The sequence below is a fragment of the Mustela putorius genome, unplaced genomic scaffold (assembly GCF_011764305.1).
Source record: "Mustela putorius furo isolate JIRA1106 unplaced genomic scaffold, ASM1176430v1.1 tig00003836_pilon_pilon_pilon, whole genome shotgun sequence".
Classification (NCBI taxonomy): Eukaryota; Metazoa; Chordata; class Mammalia; order Carnivora; family Mustelidae; genus Mustela; species Mustela putorius.
In genome coordinates, this window is record NW_025421989.1 from 17,515,766 (window position 1) to 17,543,336 (window position 27,571).

Consider the following 27,571-nt stretch of genomic DNA (forward strand, 5'->3'; position numbering starts at 1 on the left):
AAGGGCCGGGGAGTAAATCCATTCCATGGGCCATATCTGGGTCACGGAACTACTCAACGCTGACCTTGTAGCATGAAAGCAATCATAGACAATATGTAAACGAATGGGGGTGACTTTGTTCCAATAACATTTATTTATAAAAATAGGTGGTGGCCCAGATTTGGCCCACATGCCCGAGTTTGCAGACCCTTGCTTTTGTCTCCTGTAAGCATTCATTATTTTTCTATACTTTGAACTTCTTTATTTTGCTCTATTTTTTTCCTGTGCTACAACCTTTTTCTCTTTTTCAAAGATTTCATTTTTAAGTAATTTCTACTCCCAGTGTAGGGCTGGAACCCATAACCCCAAGATCAAGAGTCACACCCTTCACCGACTGAGACAGCCAGGTGACCCTTCGGTGCTACAAGTTTATTTTTAAATGCAGTTTGAGTGCAAGATAATCAACATTTCCCAAAAGGTTGAAAACTTAATGCAGAAAATGGCACAGAACAAAGAATGCACCTTCTAATGAACAATTCACCAGCCCCCTTTCTCCTGCTCTCAAGTCCTCCTTTGGTGAGGAAAATAAAACTTCATTACTGGCATTACGTGAACAAACTGCATTTATTTTCAATACCTTGAAAGTTATTACTTTTCTAGGCTTGTTTTCATTGTTCAATTAATGTAGTTTCTTCTCTGCATTTGCGTATCTTTGTTTGGGATGGAATGCATTGTAGTTTTCCTATTAGGATTCATGGACGTCTTCTTTAGTTTACTGGCTTTTCACTTTGCAGTTGAGTGTTCCAGAACGAATTTACGTGTTTCAATGAGGAATAGCACGTCAGGATAAGTCCTAATCGCCAACCCGCAGCCACCATGGCCTGTCAGTTTGGTTCCGAAAAGTGTGGGGAGACTTGGAGAAGAAAGGGAAGCAGGAAGAAGTGGTGTAACACTTGTGTCGGTGGCCGGTCCCTCGTGCACAGGGAGCTCTGTCAAGCTGCAGACCGACGGTGTATGGCAGCGGTCCCTCAGCGACTTTCCCTTTCCCGAGTTGCTGTACTGCTTGAGGCTAGTCCTTGGGCCTCAGTGTTCTCATGGCAAACCAGACTTAAAAAGACGTTTGCTATCAAGCATATACTTTTACCATGAGGCTAAACTGGGAAATAAACGTGCTGTCCCTCTGTGATATATCATTATCCTTTGAGCATTTAGCAAAGGATTGGGAGGCTGCGAGACACCCAGACACCAGCATCTGAGCGTCCTAAAGCTGCTTTTTAAGAGTGAGTACCTGGGAGCTCACTTGCCTGATTTTCATTGTTCTTCTTACTGCCTTCACTGTTGTGGGCCATGAACTGTAGATGCTGGGGCTATAGCATTGAACTTGATGGATGTGATTCCTGACTTCACAGAGCTCACAGTCTAAGAAGTACTATGGATTCAAGTCTAAAATCTCTTGGGAGAATCCCGTCCTAAGAGCCAAAGGCCTGCTAAGATGTGTTATGGAATAACAACAACAAAATAACATCAATAGGTAATAAGCACATCTATAGCATACTATGGTGTCATAATTTGGACAAAGGCTTGTGCTCTTTTGCCTTTGGGGCAACATGAAACGAGCAGAAAGTGAGGTAGGATGTGTTTTGGAATAAGTCTAAAACCTTGAAAGAACCCCATGCCAGGGGTATAAGGCCTGACCCAGACCAGCCAGATAGGACCATGAACACGTGGCCATGTAATGCGGGGCTCAACAGCCTCTGCAGAGCTCCGGTGGGACCCACAAGGCCATGGGCACAAGTTCTGCATGAAAACTGTGCTCTACTGGTTTTCAGACGAATTCTCCACCCCCATGCCCGCTGTCCTATGAGCATCAGCAAAACAAAAACAGTTAAGTAGTAGCATTGGTTCACAACACTGTTATCTGTATCATTGGCTAATAAAACCCATAGCAATGGACTCTCAGTTGCCTTTCCCCACAAATAAAGCAGATTTTCATAATTTAAATCGTTCGCATAGTTGAACAAATCAAACACCCAGTCATTCACTCTGTCTTTCCAGTGAAACCAATCACCTTTGATTTTTATCCTGGAGAATCTGCTGAAATGGGCGTATCACAGAAACACAAAACTGTACTAACCAAAGGCTGCTTTGGTGGGCCTGGAGGGCAAAATACACGAGGGCACTTTCCATCAAAAGATGCAGGAGGGAAAAAAAAATCTTGTACCATTTCTTCTGTGGTTGTTAATAAGCTTAATTCGAATGCTCACCACAGAGAGGAAGTGCTTTTTCTTTCTCCTTAAAAAAAAAAAAAAAGTTCCCGTCCAAACCATCAGCCTCTGTAGGTTGCCTTAATTGCTGCTTTGCACTGCACTGGACTATGACTCTGATTTTTGGCACATGCCGTCATACACCAAGTTCCTAAAATAAAATGCTCCAGGATATCCCAGGAACTCTTAGAGGGCTTTAAAAAGGGACTTGCACACCGAAACAATAGCTTGGATGGAGACAGTTGAGGCGAGCAGAATGATGAGTGCACAAGACTTACGTGATTCACTGAGACCTTAGAGCAGGGCCGCAGAATCCTCGCCACCTAACTTATCACGGTTTGGGGGAGTTTGATGAGAATCCAGTTTTGATAAAGACAATTGTTTTTTCCTCCCTAAGTGACTATACATTTAAATAGCTAAAACATCTGTTCAGCCACATAGTAAAACATGTACACTCAGAACGCCTGAGAGAAGAGCCTGCCAAATCATCGGTTGCAAGCGACTTTGCTGGGGGGGTGGGGTGGGGAGAGCACCAAGATAAAGCAACCACTGTTTGTTTTGTCTGGTCAGGGGGAAAGCCAAGGCAACCAATATTTGGGGTTTCTTTTATTTCATTTGTGGAGAAATATTTGAGAAAGGGTGGCGAGGGAAGATTTCCTGGCGGGACTTCTTCAGCTGTCTATTAGTAGAAGAACAAGAGGACCTTGGATGTCAACGCCTAACAGACTCTTGAGACCAGCCACCAGACCACAAAAAGTGACTTTCTCTTTGCGTGGCCTCTGCGTCCCTCCTGATGGAGGCAGAAATGGGGAGCAGCACGGAGACTGGAAAGTCCGCCAACAGAGGCACTCGAATTGCTCTGGCTGTGTTCATTGGCGGCACCCTGGTGCTCGGTATGATCCTCTTTCTAGGTAAGTGGGGCGCTGGAGGCCAGGGAATGAGGCAAGTGCAGTTACGTTTCCTTGTGCTTTATTCTGGCAGACCTGGTCAGGAGGCAGGTGGAGGGCTGTTTGAATGTGTGAGTAGGTGGTGTATCCTTAGCTTCTGTTAAATATGCAGAAGGAAAAGGAGCCCTTTCTTTAGGAAGTCGAAGAAATAAATACGTGCCACCAGATGTATAGTCCAGAAATGCCAAGTGGGTTTCAAGTGGCTTCCAGCGGCTGGAGGACTCAGTTGCACTGTGCAAACGGTTTTTTTTTTCTTTACACATTGCATTTTACATTTAGCAAAATGAGGGTTTATGAATTCATAGTCAGATACCTTCATTTATTTTGCGAGGAAAGACTTTATGTTGTGATCAAAACCATGCTGGAATTTTTTTTTTTTTCCATTTGAGTTTTGCTAATGTTTGCCTGAATGAATCATGAACTTTAACTTAAAAAAAAAAAATACAGGGACGCTTCGGTGGCTCAGTGGGTTAAAGCCTCCACCTTTGGCTCAGGTCATGGTTCCAGGGTCCTGGGATCGAGCCCTGCATCCGGCTCTCTGCTCAGCAGGGAGCCTGCTTCTTCCTCTCTCTCTGTCTGCTTCTCTGCCTACTTGTGATCTCTCTCTGTTAAATACATTTAAAAAAAAATGCAAAGCAGTCTTTAAATGTGCCCCTTAGGGGCGCCTGAGTGGCTCAGTGGGTTAAGCCTCTGCCTTCGGCTCAGGTCACGATCTCAGGGTCCTGGGATCGAGCCCTGCATCGGACCCTCTGCTCAGCAGGGAGCCTGCTTCCTCCTCTCTGCCTGCCTCTCTGCCTACTTGTGATCTGTGTCAAATAAATAAAATCTTTAAAAAATAATAAATGTGCACCTTAAGGATATTCCTCAATGCCTTTCTAATCCAGTGACTCTGGTGGGATAAAATTTTAACTCTGTTTTTCTAGATTTAAAAATTAATATGAAGGAAAACAGAGGTTGTCCTTCCAACATTGGAAAGGTATTGTGATTCAATTATTTTAATGACCCTTGGTGACAATGATGTACCCAGAGAGTATGATGATGAAAGCATATTCCTATGAATAAGAATGAAATGTCATGAAAAGTGGAGATGGATTTTCTAAAATTGCCGGCATTCTGGACCCTTGATTATTAGCCTTTGTATTTTCCTCATACAGCCCATACTATTTCATGAGCTTGAAAGCTATATGGGAACAAGCCTCTATCCTTAGGGGATTTGAGGTGCAGTCTGAAATGCAGCGAGCCTGGAAATGTTCTTTGGCTCGCACAGGTTGTAGGAGGCCATGTTTATCCTGGCAAGGGAAAACCAGTGATTCGACTTGAAAAGAGTTAGGGTTGTGTTGCTGAAAACTCTGCTAAAACCAGCAAACCATCTTTCCATGTTCTCTGTGGCTGCAGACTTCGGAGATTAGATAGGTTTATTACTTTCTGCTACAGCTAAACCTCCTACTCCTGCAGCTGAATTTGTGGATCTCAAAAACTTTTCCGAGATTTCTCGGCACTTGGGGTTTAGACATGTGTCCTCTCCTGAAATTCAAAGGAGAGGAAAATGATATGGTCATGCCCATATGGGAACTGCATACAATGTGGGAAGTGAGTACAAAGTTAGACTATTTGTGTTTCACGAACGCTCCCAAACTTCAAAATCCAAAGGATGATCGTTTATGTAAAAATCCGCACTCTTCTCAATGTTCCTGCAGCTTGAAGCATTTGAAATTCCACGGTTTAAGAACGACTATGTATTCTGAGGCTGTTATGTATTAGTTGAAATATTCTCTCTCTCTCTTTTTTTATGATTTTATTTATTCATTTGGAAGAGAAACAGAGACAAGAGAGAGCACCAGCAGGGGGAGAGGCGGAGGCAGGAGAAGCAGACTCCACACTGCGCTGGGAGGTAGAAGCTGAGCTTGATCCCAGGACCTGGAGATCATGGCCTGAGCTGAAGGCAGATGCTTAACCATCTGAGTCCCCCAGGCACCGCTAGCTGGAATATTCTCAATGGGAGCAAATCTTTGTTCCTTGAGAGGAGATGATTATTCAGAAACAGCTCTAAAGTTTTTAGAGCACAGTAAAATTCATGAAACCAGGCAATGCTATGGGTAAGGAGGCCTGCCTAGAGCAGAAAAAAATAATTTGCAGTATGCCCAGTTACCTGGCTCTCACTGCAGATTTCTAAGAGGAGCTCTAATGATGTCAGAGAATAGAAATATAGCCTCTTTACACCTGCGCTACTACTCGGTGTTGCCCTTGGACTGGCAGCATGCGCCCCACTTGGAATCCCGAGGCGCACCCCCCCCCAGGAACTACTGATTCAGAATCTACATTTCCATAAGATCCCCAGGTGATTCATTTGCAAACTAAGTCTGAGAAGCCTTGCTCTAGCTGACAACATCCCCTTGGATGTCTATATTTGGGGATATTTGCTTTCAGATAAATGCACAGTCTTCAGGAGGTTTTTGTCAAACATCTCTGCACTATTTCAGACCTTTTCCCCCAGCCTTCTCCACTGCCTAGTCCCCCAGGCTTTGCCACCCACCTCCACCGTGCACTTAGTGAAAAGTCCTTGTCTGAAAATCTCCAGGGACCTGCAAGGCAATGCTCTTCGTGACAATCTTCTGGTTAAGTCCTCTTCTCTTCAAGGAGCTTCCTGGTTGGTATTTTTCTGTCTGTCCAAATTTAGGCACATGCCTGCAATTTCTAGCATCCCTCCTTACTTCTTTGTATTTTCGACTCTGGGCTAATCTCTTTCCTAAACCTTAGTCCTTCTACAGTAAGAGTGACTGCCACTGGCCTTGGGGTGGGTCTCAGAGAAGCTAGAAAACTAGAATTTAAAATGACAGGTAGAAGCATAACCAGTTTATTTTAAGGGGTCCTTTCTTCTCTACCTCCTCCCCCCCTTCTTCCTCCCCACAGTCTATTCCTCAAATGTAATGGTTGGCAAACTTTTTCTGTGCAGGACCAGAGTGTAAATATTTTCAGCTTTCTGGGCCATCCAGTGTCTGTGCTGCTACTCGACTCTCTTATAGCAAGAAGGCAACCACAGACGAATATGTCCACAAATAGGCGTGACTGTATTCTGATATAATTTGATTTCCGAACACTGAAATTTGAATTTCAGATCAGTTTTATGAAATATTATTCTTCTTGTGGTTTTTTCCAACCATTAAAAAATGTAAAAATCATTTTTAGCTCACGGGCTGTATAGAAACCGGCAGAAGACTGCATTTGGCTCATGAACCATAGTTTGCTGACCCCCCCACTTTATGGTCATTCTCACACTGTTGGTCTGAGGATGACTCCACTGCATTCTGCGTCATTTCTGCTAGTTAGAGAAAAATCTAAAATGAGAAACCAAACTGTTCCTTAAGTTCCTTAAGTGTTTTTTAAAGCACCTAATCAGTGAAAAGTTAACATTTTCTTTTTCTATATTAAAAATATTATTGTTTCTGGGGTGCCTGAGTGGCTCAGTGGGTTAAGCCTCTGCCTTTGGCTCAGGTCATGGTCTCAGGGTCCTGGGATCGAGCCCCGCATCGGGCTCCCTGCTCAGTGGGGAGCCAGCTTCTCCCTCGCCCTCTGCCACTCTCTCGTACTCGCTCACTCAAATAAATAAAATCTTTTTAAAAAGATTTATTTATTCCCTTTAGAGAGAGAAAGAGAGAGAGAGCGCGCAACCCGGGAGGGGAGGTCAGGGATGGAAACCACACTCCCCACTGAGTGTGGAGCCTGATGCAGGGCTTGATCCCAGGACCCAAGATCAGAACCCGAGCTAAAATCAAGAGTTGGACACCCAACCGACTGAGAAACCCAGGCACCCCTAAGATACTTCTTTTCTTAAAAATAGACCTGAGATGTTCCATAGGCAATTTTCTTTTTTTTAATTAAAAAAAAAATTTAATATATTTTTAATTTATTTTTTTATTATATGTATAATGTAACACAAGTAAAATGGCTGTTTGAGGATGGCAGCAGAGAAAAGAACAAAGAAAAAGCAGGCTCCTCTTAGAATGTGGGTTAATAACAAATACAAATCACGCACTGGCAAGAGATATACACAGGCCTTCCGTCTCTATCGGAAACACGGGTACCGCCATGCTTTCTTATCCTGCTTCTCAGCTGAGATGCCACAAAAGGCCTCGGCTCCCCTTCACCCCCCACCACTCATCTCCCCGCAGCCACATCTCCGAGGATTCCTTATTTCTGCTCACAGAGTACAGCAGTCATGAATTTCCATGAACTTCCTTGGCTACCAAAAATATTTTTGAAATCTAAACTCACATCTGCTAATGCCCAGGTGCTGCCTGGAGTTTACAAATAGGGCGCCCTTCTGTACTTCTGCAGAAATCCATTTAGATAATACTGTCAGCCAGATGGGGAAAATGAAGCCATTGGCGAAAAGCTAATTCTATCTCACAGGGTTTTTGTTTTGTTTTGTTCTGGTGGGAGTAGGTGGAAGCTTGGTCCACGAGCCGCAGGTCTGGTGGCTAGGCTGAGTTTGGTGGGAGGAGGGTGTGTGGGGTACATGGCATATCATGACTCTCTTGCTAGATGACTGAATAATATACGGTGTACCCCCCCCCCCCCGTAACACACACGCCATCAGAACTGATTCTGAATCTTATCTAAACATTAAATGCCACGCATACTCTTTTTCTCCTTCCAGTCTGGATTTGCTCCCAACGACATAGTTGTAAATTTCATTTTTTTCCCCCATCTCTAAAACAGGAATGTAGTTGTAAACAGAAAGAGTGAAATTATGAGACTTAAATCATAGATAACTTGAGATGGAAGACACTTGAGAGATCATCTAGCCCAGTGGCTCTCAAACTTGAGTGTGTATCAGAGTCACCTGGAGGGCTTTGCCAAAAAGCACATGGCTGGGCCCCACCCCCAGACTTGCTGATTCAGGTCAGCGGTAGGGCTCAGTAGGTCTTTGTAAAGAGCTGCCAGAGGATGCTGCTCCGGAGGCTTGGGGACCCCATTCTGAGAAGCACTGATCTGATTGTATCCACTCCTCTTATATTCTAGAGAACCCAATTTCAGAGCAGCCGAGTCTCACCAAGGTTACTTAGCTTGTGACCAGAATCTGGTTCGGTGATACCGAGCCCCCTGGATTTTTGAACTCCGGGTCAATGCTGAGAAAGACGAACTGATATCAGATGTCTAGCATATGTGCCTGACTGTGGGTTACCTGACGGGGGTCTGCTACAAGACAGTCATTTCTTTATTTTGGTCTGTTTTTCCAGTGAGTCAAGGTTTCTTAAGTCTCCAAGATAAACAGGAGTACTGCCTGAAGCCAGAATGCATCGAAGCTGGTAAGTCCGTTTTCCTTCCTGTGTCAAGTTATCATTATGGTACCTTGGGGAAAGGAAGAGGAAACAGGTGGTATTTTTAGTGTTCTGTTTGTTTGAGGTTTACCAAGTACAAAATGCAATTTTGATGAACCTTTCAGTTTACCTTCGATGGGAAACGCTCAGTGTGAAATTGTGGAGTATTGGTTTCCTGTTTTTCCCTTCCTTGCAAAAAAACAAATGTGTGGTATTCCAAGTCATTATAAGAAAATCTAGAAGGGGCTTGGAAGGCCAAATGGCTTTTCTTAAGACCCGAACAGAGAGACCATCAGCCTTCCTATGGTCTCAGCTGGATATAGGTCCCTGTTTACCCTAAGCAGTCTCTCTGTATCATTTGGTCAGTGGGTCTGACCTTTCTGCCTCTGAGCAGGGATCCTCCATCAATCATCACTTCCACTATCACCTGAAGTCACTTTGGGTCATTACAAGTCAAGCTTGTCTTGAGGTTAAAGGGCCATGCATCAGTGGGTACTCCACAGTGGATATGAGTGTTTAAACTCACCTCCGTTTTGGCATAGCTTATATTCCCTCTATAGGGAAGAGGGACTAGGGCTAGGGCCTAGATTTGCAGGACCCAGATTCCAGCGGCCCACCCCTCTTCTTTAAGTGGGCACGTGGGCACGAACACTAGTGCATTTTCCAAGGGGAGAGTCATAAGGATTAGTTAAGCACATGGCCCTTTCACTTTCCTCTTAATTTCATTAAGAGATTAATGAAATAATCTGCCAAATATTTATTTCAAGTCAGGCACTGAGTTAGCAGTGAACTTGAATGACCAGGTAGGGGAAGAAAGACCATCAATAAGCACAAGGTGATCAATGTGGAAGAAAAAGATTGGCTGGTGGTAATGTTGTGCAGAAAATTAAAATATTCAAGTACAGTAATGTGATAGCAAGGACAGGATGGCTAGATTGGGAAGTCTGAGGAAATGATGTTGAAATGACCCTGAATGATGAGAAGGGACATGTGTGAAGATCAAGGAAAGGGCTTTCCAGGTACAGAAGAGCTGAGGCAAAGGTCCCAGAGTGGAAGAACTTAAGTGCATAGGGGACAGAGTGCAGGTGATGAGAGGCTTAGTGGGGAACTGGGGTGTCAGCGAGTGTGGGTTTTTCCTAAGTGTGCTGAAAAGCCTCCAAAAGATTTCAGTAAAGACAGAGACATGATCTTATAAGCATTTAAACGATCTCTCCGTGCACACCTGGGCTCGGAGAGTCTTCTTGGGTGGGGAACAGACCACAGGGAGCAAGATGGAAGCAGGTCGTCAGGAGGGAGGTTATTTCGGTGAGCTGGAAGAGACTCGATGCTTTCTTGAATTCCAGAGATGGAAAGGCAGAGTGTAGAGGGTTTAGGAGCCAGAGGGCTGCCAAAGGATTTGAAGTGGGCTGTGAGAAAAAGCAGAGAATCAAGGTGATGCTTAGATTTTTGGCAGTGGCATTAGCTGAGTTAGAAAAGACTTGGGTAAAAGAGCTTTTAAATTCAGAGGCCTTATACAGAGGTAATGGATTAGACAGTATGTTATTTTTTGTCCCTTTTTAAAGTGATCTATCTATATATTTTTAACCAGTCATTGTGTTAAGTGACTTACATATGCTGCTATCTCATAAAATCTTCATAAGAACCCCATGATGTCCGTGCCTTCACCAGACCCAACTACAGATGAGGATATGGAGGCTTCTGGAAGCTAAATAATTTGCTCAGGATCACATCCTGAGTTTGGTGCTGCACTGGGCTTCAAGTTCATGTCTGTTTGCTCTCCATCAGTGCTTTTGTGCGATAAGGCCATACCTGGTAACTCTTCAGCCTTGGTCCTGTCTTGCCTTTTTCATAAGGATAGACCTACCAGAGTCTGGTGACTGGATAACAGTTTCAGCTTCTCGATCTCATCCCGGAAAGGGTGAGAATAATTTGGGAATTCCCATACCCTTTCCTGTTTGCAGCTTGAGCCGCTGACCTAGGGGATTTCAATGGAAAGGGATGACTTGAAGTAGAGTGGACCACCAGGCAGAACTGTCAGAGGTCACATTTTCGACTTCATGTCACCTTGTGATTTTGCTGTGGTTGGGTCCTTGCAGATGTATGAAAATGAGATTTTCTGAACTGAAAAATTTTCAATTTGAGAAGGCAACTTTTGGTACGGAGAGCCACATACCGTATGAGTTTTCTCTTGATTACAAATTGTAATAACGCAAGAGTAAACCTTACAGAATGCCGTTTGCTATGTCGTCTCCTGGCAGCTAGTCTGTTTTGCCTTGCTGTTCTGTTTTTAATTTTCACGTTGGTGAACAGCTTTCTAATACTGAAAAAAAATACTGATTTTTCTGTCTCTGTGACAAAAGGCTCACCAAGGATATATCCTCTTCAGTGTAACATGAACCTCACTGTGATTAGGGACCTGCAGAACAGCTGTTAGGTACACACTGCATAAATGGGCCCCTGGGAAGGTTTCAAATGAGAAGCAGCACAAAGGCATGCACGGGAGGTGGGGGAGGTGGAGGGGGTGGGGGTGCGCGTGCGTGGTGGGGGTGCGTGCGTGGTGGGGGTGCATGCGTGGTGGGGGCACGTGTGCATGCGTGTCTAGTCGTGCAGGATGAAAGCTCAGAAGTTGGAAGCGTTTGATGACCTCTGGACCATTTCTGAGCAGGTGCCACCCGTTTCTGAAAGTCTCTCCATAGCCTTTTTTCCTTCCTCTTGTCCATTTCCTCTTCTCCGAATCCCTCTTTCAAAATAAAGGTGGAAAAAATTACAAGGAAAGGGCGTGCCAAATACAGTTAAGGGCAGACAAGCTGATTTGGGTTTGAAGCATGATCTGGCCACTTAAAAGCCATATGATCCTGGGTTGATTAAATAACCATCCAGAGCCTCTTGTTTACCATCTATAAAATGGGAATGCTGTTTTAACTTAGCATATTAGGTGTGAGATTGGGAGAAAATAGTGCTGGTTGTAGTAGTAATCCAGGTCTACAGTGTGTGATTCTTAACCCCAGACCCAGAGAACATTGTAACCGTCAGTTGGCAAGACTGGACCTGATTTCAGTTCTTGTGGTGGCAAAACTAACTCTTAACTTCTGTGAGACTGTTGTAGACTTTGTTTATACCACCTAGGAAAATATCCGTATATTTCCTATGTAATTATTAAGGTGCTTGTTTCAGGAGTGCCACTCCAGACATTGCTAGAGGTAGTATATTAGCTGTGTTCTATTCACTATATTAGTTTTCTAAAACCTGAAAGCCTATAAGCTCTGAAAAGTAACTCAAGAGTTTCGAATGAGTGTTTATGGAATTATAATAGCAAAAATTTGTATGTAAGGTTGCCAGCTTTAGCTACGTGCATACGTGGATGCTCAGTTACATTTGGATTGCAGATAGACAACAAGGCTGCTATTTTTTTGTATATGTCCCCTACAATATTTGGTACATTCTTAAACTGTAAAAGCTATAATTGATAAGAAATTCAAATTTCATTAGGCATTCTCTATTTTATCTGGCAACCATATTTGTCGTGTGCCTGAGACTGTTCTGGACATTTCATGTGTATTGATTCATTTAATTCTCATGAAGATCCCGTGGGTTATGGTTATTATGTCTTTTTATAGATGAGGAAACTGAGAGGTTAAATAACCTGCGCAAGGTTACATACATAGCTTTGCACGGTGGTGTTGGCATTTAAACCCAGGCTGTCTGGCTCCAGATGATGCTGAACTTTCTGAAAAGGGCTTAGCATGGTTCCTGGTACACAGGAAATGCTCAGTATTAATGATTTTACTGTTAGCACCACCCTCTCCCTTGAGCCCTGATTAAACTTAAAGGCTCAGGCTGGTACATGGGGTGTGGTGCCTCTACCTCGGCATAAGCACTAGTAAGAGACCCAGTAATCCCTGACCTTATATGCAGTAACTTGAGAGAACACATAGTTGGGCCTTTCACAGGTTTCTTTGATCCTCATATTTCTTTATTAAAACAAGTCTCTTTGAGTTTTCTCCATGGAACTGAGCAGGGGAAAAGGAGTTGTGGTGTCTTGACAACTGTGGTCCCTTGAAATTTGAAGTCACCGTTCTCCTCCAGAAAGTGCAGCCCTGTGCCCAGCTGTGAATTATGAATGATGAATTGGGAGGTTGAAACTGGAGTTTTCCCACTTAGCGGGCTGACTTCCAAATTCTGTGTGAGTGATGTATTTCCCCGCTCTGTGTCAAGGCTGAGGTCAGAGCTGATCTTGCAGATTTTGTAGGTACCTACAAGAACACTGGATATGTTTTAGGCTGGGGGCAGGGGGAGGTTTGGGAAGGCTGCCAAAAAACAATGTGCTTATGTGAATAAAAATGTGTGTGAAGGTTCTTCTGTGTGACTGTAAATATTTTTCAAAAATATTTTATTTTATTTATTTGACAGAGAGATCACAAGCAGGCAGAGAGGCAGGCAAAGAGAAAGAGAGGGAAGCAGGCTCCCTGCTTAGCAGAGAGCCCGATGTGGGGCTCCATCCCAGGACTCTGAGATCATGACCCAGGCTGAAGGCAGAGGCTTAACCCTCTGAGCCACCCAAGCGCCCCTGTGTGACTGTAAATATTGTATGGCAGGGAAACTTGAATAATCTCTGCACCTGGGGTGTCACATAGTAGATTCATTCTGTGGTGGCACAGCCAGAATTATTATAAATACAAACTGAAATAAAGATTTGGTATGTCCTAGCTTATTTGCATAGTAATTAATAATAAAATAGTAGCAGTAAGTAAAAATATAATTGGAGACCATTGAACTAATTCTCAAAGATGAAAATATTAAGCCAATTTTAAATTTATCAAACTTCTAAAACCAGTTTTTTATTTTACTTTTTTTTTTTTTTTGAGAGAGCACAAGCAGAGGGGTTGGGGAGAGGGAGAGAGAGAATCTCAATACTCAGTGCAGAGCCTGACTCGGGGCTCCGTCTCACAATGCTGAGATCATGACCTGGCCAAAATCAAGAGTTGGATACTTAACTGACAGCCGTCCAGGTGCCCCTCTAAACCAGTTTTTTTTTTTTTTTTTTGCTTTGATTTTTTGGGGGAGGGGGAAAGTTCTGGGGATTTTGAAGTCCTGTAGAAACTGAGGATATGTCTATATCATTCACTGTATCAAGGACAAAAAGCTCTTGAAAATTTTCATAGCAAATCTAGGCTGGAAAAATAGCCTTAGTTTTAAACCTGGAGGTCACATGTAACCAAACTGATAACCAGCATATATACATATATGCTGATGATCCTTTTTTTTTGGCAATTCCTTCATATTTAGCTGACAACTCATTGGGTTTTCATTACTTCAAATAAATATATCCTGGCATTAATTAAAGTATGAAAATTACCCAGAATGTCATCTTTCCAATGTCATTAAAATACTGGCTGCCCTCTACTTTTTAAAAAATTGGTGCATATCTTTGCGTTAGAGAGGTAGCCAGCAGTTGTATGACAGTTGGCAGGGAGTTGGAGTTGAATATTAGGAATTTTGGAACCTTCTCATTTTTTTTTTTTAAAAGATGTTATGATTTGAGAGAAGGAGCATGTGCATGCGGGAGATAGATCATGAGTGAGCACAAGGCGGGGAGAGAGGCAGAGGGACAAGCAGACTCTCTGCTGAGCGTAGAGCCTGATGTGGGGCTCGAACTCAGGGTCCTGAGATCATGACCTGAGCTGAAGTCATACACTCAACCAATTGAGCCACCCAGATGCCATAAGAACCTTTTCATTTTTTAAAAAAGATTTTATTTATTTATTTGACAGACAGAGATCACAAGTAGGCAGAGAGGCAGGCAGAGAGACAGAGGGGGAAGCAGGCTCCCCGCTGAGCAGAGAGCCCGACGTGGGGCTCGATCCCAGGACCCTGAGATCGTGACCTGAGCCGAAGGCAGAGGCTTAAGCCACTGAGCCACCTAAGCGCCCCTACCTTCTCATTTTTTAGTGAAAGATTTTTTAAATGCTCATGGATACTTCCTCCCTGTTGACTGTGTTACATATGTAATTGTGTGTGGGCTTATGAAAGAGGAAGAAATGGTAAATCAGTCTGTTGTGTCTTTCTGTTAACTTACACACATACTCCCCTCCTCTGGCCAGGTCCAGGGGCCAGGTCAGCAGCTGTATCGTTTTATGGGGCTGGATTCCCTGCTAAATGGCCCTGAGCCTCCCTGCAGGGCCTGTGGGGGTTTCTTCCAGGGGTTCATTCCTCTGAGAGCTACACTGAACGTCCAGGGGCTCAGGAATTCATAGGTGGCTTTCCAGGTCTTTATGGAGGTATATTGTACATACCTCTTTTAAATGTTTCAATATGACTTATGGGCCTCGCTTTCACCTTCAGCTTATGCTGTGGAACAAACTACCTTTGAGGCTTGAAACACGAGTGATTGAGTATTTCTTCTGATTCTGTGGGTTAATTGGGGGTTCCTCTGCAGCTCTTGCCTAGCCTCATTCATACAGCTGCGTTCAGCTTGAGGGTCCTCTGGCCTGGAACGTCCATGATGGCTTCAGTCACAGGTCTGGCACTTGGTGCTGATGGGTTATTTTCCATGTTGCTTCACCTCCTCCGGGAGGCTTCTTCAAAGGGCCATAACAAGGCCCTTCTAAGGCCTAGTTTTGAAACTCCAGCAGTCACTCAGCTGTATACTGTTGGTCACAGCAAGTCACAAGGCCAACCCAGATTCAAGGCAGGGAAAATAGATCCTGTCGCTGGATGGGATGAGTTGCGAGTGACCCCGGAGAAGGTTGAGAGGGATGGAAGGAAACACTGCACACGTCCTTGCAAACAATTTACCGTAAACTCCATCTGCATTCCTATCCCATGCTGCGCAGATGTCCGGGGCGGTCCTGCAAAAACCATTAACACCAATACCACCAAGCTTTTACCCACTCAATCTGAATACAGTAATTTAATAGAGTGAAGTTGATTCAAGGAGTCATTTGAGAGGCAAAGTAAAAGCCAAGGCTGGGGAACTGGTTGATAGGAAACGGTTGTTTAATTTGGAAGGGAACAGTACACAGCGTTCACTGCTTCTCATTAATCCTATGATTTTCTTTTTAAATAGCTGCTGCCATCTTGAGCAAAGTAAATTTCTCTGTGGACCCCTGTGATAATTTCTTCCGGTTTGCTTGTGATGGCTGGATAAACAGTAATCCGATTCCTGAAGATATGCCAAGCTATGGGGTTTACCCTTGGCTGAGACATAACGTTGACCTCAAGTTGAAGGGTAAGTTTCTACGGGGGTTTGGTGACGCACTTTACAGAGAGCAGTACTTGACAGGAAAAACACAGTTTTGGATTTGAAGCATGCCTGCTTGCTTTTTAACTATATTAAATTTCATTTCTAAGATTTTTTAAAATGGAGGGTTAAAAGGAAAATTGTGGAATTTCAGTCTCCCAGATCTCAAATACAAGCCTAGCAGAGGCTTCATTTTGTTTGCATTCACTAATGTTAAATTCTGCTGAAGGATAACTAGCATTTCCTTGAGATTGGGAACAAAGGAATAGTTAATGAAAGTTGTTTTATATAATACACTTATTGGTTGTGTTCAGAGCAAACGGTCACATGTTTATTTATGTCCTGGATTTTCATGGCTACAAAATGTACTTAACACCTCATTGTCTTTTGAGAACTCAGGATGACCTTGTGTTTGTCATATTGTTCCTGTTAACTTCTGACTTGGCTCTGGGGGAACTTTCTTTTCTCCCGTGGCCTCTGTGGTAATGACAGGCTCACACACACATACTCACATATGCCTAAGGACACATATACATGTGTGCGTGCGTACACGCACACTTCAAAACTTGGAAAAGTCTTTCACTAGAGGCACTTCTGTTCGCATTACATTTATTTTTTTATGCTGAGCTATTGGAGGAAGGCACTTCAGGATGGAAGTAGGGAAATTTTAAGGCCAGATAAGGTAACTGTTTCAGGAAAACAATAATGTGTATATTTTAGGGTGCCCGAGTGGCTCAGTTGGTGACACGTCTGCCTTCAGCTCAGGTCCTAATCCCCGGGTCCTGGGATGGAGCCCTGCATTGGGGGGGGGGGTCCCCACTCAGTGGGGAGTCTGCTTCTCTCTCTCCTTCTGTTGCTCCTAGAATAACACCTAGAATTTTATTTATTTATTATTTCATTTATTTTTATTTTTTTACTTTTTGGTTGTCCACAACACAAGTTTATCATCCTAAAATTCTCGAGGTTGGAAGTCTGAATGAGTTGGCAGGGCTTCCGGAGGCTCGAGGGGTGACTGAATGCTGTGCCTTTTCTGGCTTGTGCAAGCCACCTTCGCTCCTTGGCTTGTGGCCCCTGCTGCATCTTTACAGCCAGCACTGTCGCATCTTCAGCTCTCTCTCCAAGCTGACCTCTGACTTCCTTCCTCACATCTCTTTCTCTCTCTCTGATGAAAAAAGTCTCTTCTATTTAGAGAGGTAAGGCCCCATCAGTGACCTGATCACTCTACCTCACGATCCTTAACTGAATCCCACCTGCAAGGTGCCTTTGCCATATAGGGTGGCACAGTCACAGGTCTGGGCACAGGGGTGAAGACATCCTTGAGCAGGGAGGGAGCGCCATTCTAGTGCCAGAAGCTTCCCGCGCTCTCTCTGGTAGCCTGAGGTAGTCCTGTGCTGTAGCCTGAGGTTTAGAGCATTGCATTTGATTAACTGGGCCCCCTAAAGCTTTTGTTTTTCATCCATTATGTAAAATAATAGGATCTAGAGCTTTTAGAAAAGATCTTTTGGAGAAACTTCCAGATCAAATGTGAAGTGAAAAGGTATGTTTTCTCTTTTCCATTATTGAAATTTTTTCCCTTGTTTTGGATATTTGAGACTTTAGAACTCCAGAAGGAATTTCTGAGAAGCTGGAAGAATCATCATTTTTCTTTCTACTCCATCTCCATTTCCCCAAGATTTTAAGTACATGAAAATTAAATGTCTCAATTTACATATGTTTTAATAACTGTAACTATTGGCATATAGTAATTAGATACCTATTGTCAATTGTAAGGAAAATGTACTTAAGCTTCACAGCTTATCCACAATATAAATTGTATGGACCTAAACTCTCGAGGAGGACTTAAAAGTTTCATAAGTTAGAATAAGTATGTGCTATAATGTCGGTTTCCCCCTAACCCAACAGGACAGGTTCCCATACTATAGAACGATAAGACATTGAGAAATGAATTTGCTAATAATGATTTCCCTGTATGATATTAACACACATTTATCCTTCACCTACCATTCTTGCCTATTTCCTGTTTACCTTCTTTGGCTTTTCTTCCTAGACAGAGAGAAGTGTACACAGGTGTCACTGAAGGATAAGAAAAAGATTTGCAGATAGATGCTCCTTACATGTTAGTTAGAGTCAGAAGATTTCTATCTTCAGGGCATCGAAGCAGAGCAGTTAGAATAATTTAAAGCTCTTCCTAGGGATGTCTTAATGTGAAAATGAAAATCAGTACCAATGTGCTTTTTCTTTGAGGACACTGTGTATGAGTTCCTTGAGCATTCATAGAACTATGACTTAATTGTTGAGAGGCACACAGAGGTTTTTTTGTTCACTTCCTTCTTTTAAAAATGGAAAACTTTACTTCTAAGCTAAGTTGGGAAAGTACAAAGAACCAAAAATTAAATGCAAAAAAAGTAACAAGAAAGTTGCTCATAAATCCACCCATGGGAATAACTGCTAATGGAGCAGTTGGGTATACATCTTTCTAGTTTTTCTTTTTTTTTTTCCATTTGTGGGTATATATGCAAACCTTCATGTGCACACCCATCTATTTAAAAACCTAGCTAAAATTAGGCGTACTACCCTGTCATGGACTTTAAAAATGGTGTCTTTCTCATAAACACAGTTAATGTCAATAGATATATTTTCTTATTCTATATAGCACTGTCATAAAGATCCATGTGTATTCCAGAAGTGGAGTTGTTGTATTGAAAGAGTTGTCACAGTTTAATTTTTGATGTGTACGTACAGCTGAATAGCCCTTCAGAAAGTTATTTCTAGGTCTTTATATATTTTCTTGCTGCTTTAAATGGTAAGTCGTCTCCATCAACTGGTTTTCTTTGGAGGGGGGTGGTTTGGTGTGTAAAGTAGGGGTCAGCAAAGCATGGCCTGTGGGCCCAATCTAGTTCACTGCCTATTCTTGGAACTAAAGTTTCATTGGGAGGCTCTACATCCGTTCAGGTAGGCATTGTCGATGGCTGCTTTTGTGTTACAGCAGCAGAAATGGGAAGTTGCTACGGAGACCACATGGCCCACAAGCCTACAGTATTGACCCTCTGACCTGTAAGGAAAAAATTTGCCAACTCCTGGTGCCCATTGTAAAGCTTTGATATATCTATATTGGATCACGTTAGAACTGTCTTTTTTTTTGTTTTTTTTTTTTTAAAGATTATCTTTATTTGAGAGAGCGAGTGAGAGGGAGAGAGCACAAGCAGGCAGAGGGAGAGGGAGAAGCAGGCTCCCCATTGAGCAGGGAGCCTGATGTGGGACTGGATCCCAGGACCCTGGGATCATGACCTGAGCCAAAGGCAGGTGCTTAACTGACTGAGCCACCCAGGCACCCATGGAATGGTCTTATTAAATAATAGCTTTTTGGTGGCTTCTTTAGAATTTTTTAGATAGGTAATCTTAAAGTTAAGAACTAGAGTTTTTGTCTCACCCTTTCTTTTTACTGTATTGGCTGGATCCTCCAGAACAGTGTTGAACAGTAGCAATAACCATGGATGTAATTTTTTTATGCCTATCTTGGTTGGTGATGCCTCCAGTATTTTCCCTTGGCCCCCAAACATATTTTTTTTGTTTTGAGTAAGTATTCTTTATTGTATTCTGTTACTCCTAGTTTGCAAAAAGAACTTCAATAATAAAAACACAAAAAAAGTAAAAACAAGTCACGAAGAACCTAATTTGGTCCTGCCATCCAGTGATAACCCCCCCTTTTTAAAAAAGATGTTATGTATTTGACAGAGAGAGGGAGATCACAAGTAGGCAGAGAGGCAGGAAGAGAGTTGGGGCGGGGGGAGAAGGCTTCCTACAAAGCAGAGAGCCCGACGCGGGGCGCGATCCCAGGACCCCAAGATCATGACCTGAGCCGAGGGCAGAGGTTTAACCCACTGAGTCACCCAGGCACCCCCAGTGATAACCTTTTAAATGCAAATATACATACAAAGTTATATGTATATGTCAAAAGGATCATATATTCTCTGTTTATAATCTTTTATTTGACATGATAACATATTTTTGTGTCAATAAAAGTAGATCTTTACTATCCGTTGCCATGACTGCTTTGTATGGATACACTCTAGCTGATTCAGTCAATTCCCATGTTGCCATTTAGATTATTTCCAGAATTTTTTTCCTCATTGTAAGCGCTCAGAGCATGAGTGTTGAAGCTGTAGACCTACATTTGAATCCTGGTTTCCTTACATTTCTCCTCTGTGCCACTTTTGACCACTCCTTTCCCCTAGCTCAGTTTTCTTACCTTTCAAAAGGGGTTAAGAGAACCCATTTCTTAGGGCTTGTGGGGCTAGAGGAGATGACGCTTATAAATGACACTTTCCTGGCATACAGCAGGCCCTCAGTAAATATTTGTTGTCTCTGCCTCTGTTTTGTCTCACAGCTAGTTCTGAGGCTCATGAAATAGTGTCTACCAAATGCCTGAGGTTTTATTCTGGTCTTATCGTTTGTAAATATCATGTGCTTTCAAAAATATTGAATACCGTCTAGATATTTTTCCTCACCCTTGATAAAAAGCGAGAACATCCAAAAATAAAACCCAATACCACCAATCAAAAGAATACCATTTTCTTATGGCTGATAGAGAACACACAGATACGGCTGTCCAATTTGTGAAATAAAATGGATTTGACAGATCGGGCTGATGAAAAATTGCCCTCTATTGAAGTCAGCAGCCTGGCTTCGTGAATTTTTTCTTTAAGTGGCATATAAGACTCAGATTCCCAGTTGGAAGATAAAATTATTTCTTAGTCTCTCCAAGAAGCAAGTTTTTTTTTTTTTTTAAAGCAGGACGAATATAGTCATGTGTTTGAATGTCTCAAAATTTCCTTCCTACAAAACCTCCCAAATTTGTCTTCATGTGACCGTGAAGATGACACAGCATGTGTTGCTTATGAACGAGCAGATGAAAATTTTGCAAATGAGCACTTATGAAACATGAGGCAATAAGTGAGATAGAACACTTGTGTCAAACAGAAGACAGATGACTCAAGGTAGGGCCAGCTCATCTCTATTATGAAGTAGCAATCTTTGCCAATATTTTGTAAAGAAATGCAGTGTATTATTATATTCAAGCACAGATAGCACCAGCAGAACAGTAAGAGGAAGTAGGATTTATACACTAATGAGCAAAGAAAGGTGGTTATGATTCATAGATGGGTTATTTATTTGTAAATATTTGCTGGCTAAGATTCAAATGGTTCTCATAATTAAATATCCCCCCCCCCAATCTTGTTTTTGCTCTAATGATCCTAGCCAAATCGTCTTTTGCAGATAGTGGAAAGCTGAAAATTTCAGATCTTGTAACGTCATTTGATAATTAAGAAGTTGAGACGATTGAAGACTGTGAATTGTGTCATTTTCCTCAAACCTTGAACATAGTATGATATACCACACTGAGCTTCGACATCATTAAATTCTTTGAAACAGACCTCAGATTAGAAAAAAAAAATGGGGACACAGTGGAGAAATGCTATGAAGCAGCCAGCCACTGGGGTGGGCTTTTTATTCTTGGTGAAACTCAGCCCCGGTAAATCTCAGTGAATCTGCTGTATAAATAGGGTAGAAGGGTTGCTATTAATAGATTCCTGTTTTTGTGACCATGGTGGCTCTTTTTCATGTGGCCACACATGGAGTAGTAAATTGCCAAATTATACATGTGTCATCATTAAGTCCCACATGCATAGAGAGGTGCCGTGTGAAGATTTGGGCCTGTATAGAAGACATTTCTTTATTTATTTACAAAGATTTTATTCATTTATTTGACAGCACAAGCAAAGGGTACAGCAGAGGGAGAGGGAGAAGCAGGCTCCCCGCTGAGCAGGGAGCCCAACATGGGGCTTGATCCCAGGACCCTGGGATCATTACCTGAGCGGAAGGCAGACACTTAACTGACCGAGCCACCCACGCGCCCCTAGAAGACATTCAGAATGTGAAATGAAATGATTTTACTTGAAAACTATTTTGTTGTTGTTTGCATTTTTCCTAATCTTGGGATACCATTTGAGCATGGGGTGTGTGTGTGTGTAGAGTGTAAGGAAAGGGAAAGAAGCTGTAAGATTTAAAAAGTTAAGCAATTTCTTGTTAGGAAACACCCCCTTGAAATATACACATGAATTTCTCCCTGAAGCCTCTTTGAAAAATCTATATGTAGATCCAGAATGTATTTTTCTAAATAGCCGAAGGACGTGAAGAGGCCATGAGAACAGCCATCCTGTGTGAAAGCTTGTGTTCCCGTAGTTCTGATCGTTAGAATTTCAGGTTTTCTTCTTGTGTCTTCTTTTCTACCCCTAGTGCATGTCCTTGTCTTTTTAACTCTTTTCTACTCCAAGCATTTGATTTTAAGATCTGATCTTTCTCCCTGTGGCTTTCACGTAGCTCTTCTTTCATAGGGGTTAATATTACAAGTAAGTTGGGTACACTTGACAAGAACCAGATATGTTCATTAGATTCATTCTGGGTTGTGTGCTCTTTAATTTGGGGAAAATATATTCACTTCAAAGAGATTGAAATGCATAGTGTTTTGACTGAATTAATCTGTGAACTCCAGACTGTTGACTTGGCGTTTATTTTTTTCTTGGTACCAGTTGCTTTCAGTCACAAGTAACAGAAATCCCAATTCCACCTGTCTTAAAAATAGAGAAAATTTTCTGGTCCATGTAACCAAAATGTTTAGTAATAATTCAGACTTCAGGTAAGGATTGATCCAGCAGCTGAATGTCATTAAAGATCATATTTCTTGATTTCCCTGTGCTTTGACATTCACTGTCTCATAATTTGTTTCTAAGTCTCTTTGGTCCTAAGATCCTTGTCAATAGCAACCAAAATTTATACTTCCTCATTCACATCTAGCAAGAGGCATTGTATTAGACATAGGAAGATACAGAAGTGCAGAGATTTAATAAGGCCCCCAAGACTACCCATGTGGAACTTAAAAATCTGCACATCACAAAGCGTTTCAGTAAGTACTGTAATCAGAAGTGTAGAGCTGCACTGTTCAATATGGTAGTCACTAGCCACTTGTGGCTTTTTTAAAAATAAGATTTATATATTTATTTGAGAGATAAAGAGCATGCAAGTGGTGGGGAGGGGCAGAGGCAGATGAAGAGGGAGAGAAAAATTCAAGCAGACTCTGTGCTGAGCTCAGAGCCTGATGTGGGACTCAGTCTCACAGCCCTGAGATCAGACCTGAGCCAAAGCCAAGAGTTCAATGCTTTACCCAACTATGCCATCCAGGTGCCCCCCACTTGGGGCTCTTGAGTACTTGAAGTATGGCTAGCTGGAATTGAAATGTGGTATAAATAAAAAATACCACCAAATTTCAAAGACTTCATTTTTAAAAACATATAAAATATCTCACCAAGAAATTATTTCCTCAATTACATATTGAAATGATAATATTTTAAGATCTATTTGGTTAAAGTATATTACTAAACAACTTCACCTCTTTCATTTTTCTAATTTTTAAATGTACAAGGAAATGAATAATGACCTGTATGGCTCAGATAATGTTTCTATCAGTGCTGTTCTAGAGCCCTGAATAGGCTGTTGGATAGGTGAGCTCTCTGAATCAGTTCAAGTTTACGTTAGTTTATAGAGTTGAGCAATAGAGAAGGGGCAGACAGCACCTTTAGTAAAAATAGTTCTCTACTCCCATCTCCAGTCCCTTTCTATCCTATTACTCTATTAGTGTTCTTTGTGGCACTTATAACCGTTAGAATTAGCTTGTGTATATTTTGCCTGCCATTTTGGGCTTCACTGTGACTCAGCACCCAGCATCGTGCCTGGCACGTAGTTGGTGCTTACTAACACTTGTTAAAGAGAAGAGAAAGACTGTGCCCTCTGTGAGTGGCTGGGGGCAGTGGTGAGGGTGGCTGGCTGACTCAGTGGAGAGGGGTGGCTTTCTCGTCTCTTCTTTCTCCCCTTCCACCTGTGCCGAGGGCCCAGCATGCTGTTCCAGAAGCGTCCCGAGATGCAGCCAGAGCTTGCCCCTGATGGAAGGGGAAGAATAATCATCAGTTATTCTTCAGGACAGGAGAATGGAAGTGAGACAGGCTAGAGCCCTTCCTGGGGCTCCAAGACTCTCTGGGGATGTGATCTTGTGTAAGATACAGTAAGGAAAAGGAAAACTCCCAAGACAGCATTTACATTTGGGCTCTGAAAAGCAGTTGGGATTCTGCCACTTATTGGCTCTGTGACTGCTGGCAAACCACTTTCCTCTGAGGCGGAGTTTCTTATCTGGTGATACTGTTGGATTAATTCAATGAGGTGCATCAAATGTCTTCTACACAGAATTCAATAAATAACATCTGCTGTTATTGTTAATTTCATGAGGATTAAATTAACATTTTGAAAGCACTTGGCATGTAGTAGATGCTTGAGAAATGTTAGATTCCTAGCCAAATAAAAATTACAAATTGATAAGAAAACCTTACCAGCATCATTAAAGTAAAACTGTAGGATGTAGTTTTTTTCTGAAAGTCTCACCATGCCTATAAATAAGGCAGCTGATCCTGAAAGGGACAAGTCTGGAGGTGGAAATAGTAGGTTAGGACATTTGTGTGTATTCCGAGCTTTTATTGGCAGACCTTGGTCATGACCTCAAACCTGGAAGGTTTTGATAATCTGTTTGTTGGACAACACATGGGTTGGGGGAAAAGCATTTTAAATCCCTCCTGCAGGAAAAGAGAGAAGAGGAAAGGAGAATTGGTGAAAACGAGGAGAAGTGTCATCTTAGGCTGTTCTAGATCTTCTAGATGCCACTTTTTGTTGCTTACACTGGTTTGCTTTTCTTCTCTCATTCTTTCACGTCTCCCTCCGGGATTCTTAACTCAAGAGGGCTGTCTATAGAATTCCAGGGACTTGAAGGGGAAAAGATGCACGTTTATTTTTGCTAACCTCGGATGGAACTTCAGCATTTTCTTTAATTATGAAAGTAGGCAAAACCCTGGTATTATGGGCTGTGACCCTGCTAGCAATGGAAAGCATTATTTTTCTGTCTTGTTATAAACGTTCCAAGTATCTTGAAATATTATCTACGTACGTCCCCACTTCGAAATCCTAGCAATGTTTAGACCTAATGCTAGATCTTCATATTTAATGACTTAATAAAGTAGCACACATATTATGGTGACAAACAGTAAAACAACTATTTGATTAATTGTATTTCAGAATAATTGGTTTCTTTGTAAACCCGTGTTTCTTATGCACTTGTAAACATTAGTTTGAGAGTGGTCCTTAGGTTTTAAGAGCCTGCCCAGGAAATGTATGGTGCAAAAAAGATGAAGAACCCCTGCCTGTGTGAAGGTTGCTGGGGCAGGCCTCAAGAAGGTACAGTTTCATTGAACTCCAGTCTTTTGATGCATCCTAATCTAGGTGTTTCAAGCAGAGTTGGCTATTACAGGACCCCATGGGTCCACTCAATGCCCAGGTCTTTGAACAGTCCATAGTCTTGAATCCCTGGGTAATGAACACATTACCAACAGTTCATGTATGTTTATAAGGATATTAGATGAAACCAGAGATTTGTGTTTGGAGATTTGTGCCAGTGCCAGACGTTGAACTGATTATGATGTGATTACCTATGCCATGGAATAAATATATTTATAGATGAAATGACTGAGTGTTGTCACAAGCCTCTTATGAGAGCAGAGAGTTAAAAGTCAGTGCCCAGCTGGAGATGATACAGCTTTTACTGTGGTACAGTTACAAATACTTAGAAGCAATGCCAAATGATTGAAGATAGTAACACAAAGTAGAGTCTTCTTTCACAGGTACACAATACGTGTTGCATGAAAGAGTTTGCTTGTCATCTGATCCTTGAAGACAGGGACTGTTGGTACAACTTGAAAGGGTAGAGGTAGAGGGGACCGTAGATCCGGAGGCTGTGAATGAAGTTCCAAGGAAAAGACCGAATCCATGAAACTTGGCGTTGTTGGGAGGATGACACGGACATGCCTAGGTGAGAGGTGACAGGAGTGAAATGGGCCAATGAAAGATGTGAGATTTTTGACCAACAGAGAACGCTGCGGTTTCTGAGCAGTGAAGCTATAGCTTGGGAATGCTGTGCCTAGGAATAACGACTGAAAAAAAGGAGCGGGGAAGCAGACGAGGGGGCATTTTTATAGTATAAATATTGCAACACGTTATAAAAAGTTTCCTGCTAGTTAGCTTGAATGTTGTAGGAAGAAACATTTTTACTTTAGAAGAGTGCTGACTAAATTTAGGTTCTTTTGACTAAATGCAAGTTCTTTGGCCTGACTGATGACACAGGATATGGGCATCCTGAGAGAGACACAAGAATACTTCTCAGCTTGCCCACACCCAGGCCCCGTTTTGCATGGTTGGTGCGTATAAGTGTATTTTGCTTGGCAGTTGTTCAGGAGGGTTGTATATTTTTGAAAAGCCACTTCCTGAAAGATGGTGACTGTTTGGACAGGAAAGAAAAATCCTAGCTGGTTTTGGTCGTAACAGTCCCGAGGTGTGCCCACGTGAGCTGCGGTCATGATTCCAGGAGCTCCTCCGGGTCCCCACGTGTTCTTGCTCTTGGTCGCCACAGGCTGGCATGATAACGGAGCTGAGAATGTGGGCGTTTGGCAGGAGCTTCCCAGGCTCATCCCGCTCTCACAACAGAAGCAGATGACTCAGATCTCCTGGACCGTGAAACCTGCATCTTCAGAGAAATGAGCCAGTCACTTACCTTTACTGTACTTCTGATTGGTCAGTGGCAAAACTTAGGCACCAGAAAACTGAAAAAGTTGCTTGCACATAAAAATATGTGGCCAAACAGGGTTGAAAATTCTACCCTTGGATTTCCAATCTCCCTGATGAGATGGCCTCAGCTGTACTCTCACTTTCAACTCTGGGAGTATTTCAACTGCAACTGCAATTCAATTTCAACTGCAACTTGACAGTGTGGAATGGGTTGAGCATCTTTAAGATGTGGCAAAATCCCCATTTCTCCCCCAGTGTATTACAAATGGGCAGGATTTCTACTCCTTACTGTGTAGTGAACTTTTAACGATTAAAAGAAAAAAATCCTAGGAATACACATGGAGAAGGGCCTAGCAAGCCTGGCACTGTGTAGGGATAACCTGCTTTATTTTTTTTAAACTTTTTTTAAAAGATTTTATTTATTTATTTGACAGACAGAGATCACAGTAGGCAGAGAGGCAGGCAGAGAGAGAGAGAGAGGGAAGCAGGCTCCCCGCTGAGCAGAGAGCCCGATGTGGGGCTCGATCCCAGGATCCTGAGATCATGACTTGAGCTGAAGGCAGAGGCTTTAACCTTCTGAGCCACCCAGAGCTAAGGTGGTGACGCTAAGATGAGCTAAGAAGGTGGCGCTGTTCCATTTTGCAGTCGAGAAAGCTGAGGCTTGGAGAGGTTAAGTATTTCATATTCACACAGCTAGTAACCTATAAAGTCACTGTTGTCCAGAAGAAATGTTACGTGAGTCAAACATGCAAGTCACATGTAATTTTCCATTTTTAAATAGCCATGTTAGGAAAAGAAAAAGGAAACAGGTAAAATCCCATGATTCTGTCTAACCTAACATACCCAAAGAATTGCCATTTCATGTAATCAATATAAAAACATATTCACAAGGCAGTTCACATTCTTTCTTTCCTAAGTCTTGGAATTGGTATGCTTCTTATACTTGTAACTCATCTCCATGTGGATGGGCCACATTTCCATTACTCAGTAGCCCCACGTGACTCCCGGTTCTGCAGTGGACAGGGCCGTTCTAGACCCGTGCTTCTCACTGATGGCAGCATGCTGAATTCACGAGGGAGCACAGATGCCCAGGGCCCAGCCTTA

At 42.5% G+C, this 27,571-nt stretch overlaps 1 protein-coding gene across 2 annotated transcripts in view; it reads left to right on the forward strand.

Annotated features, from left to right (window-relative positions):
• The first annotated feature begins 2,221 nt into the window (after nucleotides 1-2,221).
• PHEX (phosphate regulating endopeptidase homolog X-linked) overlaps nucleotides 2,222-27,571 on the forward strand; it is a 201,893-nt gene continuing 176,543 nt past the window's right edge. The window contains exons 1-3 of one of the 2 annotated variants that reach the window (XM_013064900.2): nucleotides 2,222-3,154; nucleotides 8,431-8,499; nucleotides 15,578-15,739. In XM_013064900.2, the coding sequence (XP_012920354.1) occupies nucleotides 3,037-3,154; nucleotides 8,431-8,499; nucleotides 15,578-15,739 (349 nt within the window). In that variant the 5' untranslated portion in view covers nucleotides 2,222-3,036. The remainder of the gene's footprint in view (nucleotides 3,155-8,430; nucleotides 8,500-15,577; nucleotides 15,740-27,571) is intronic. The other variant, XM_004769183.3, reaches the window with a different exon arrangement.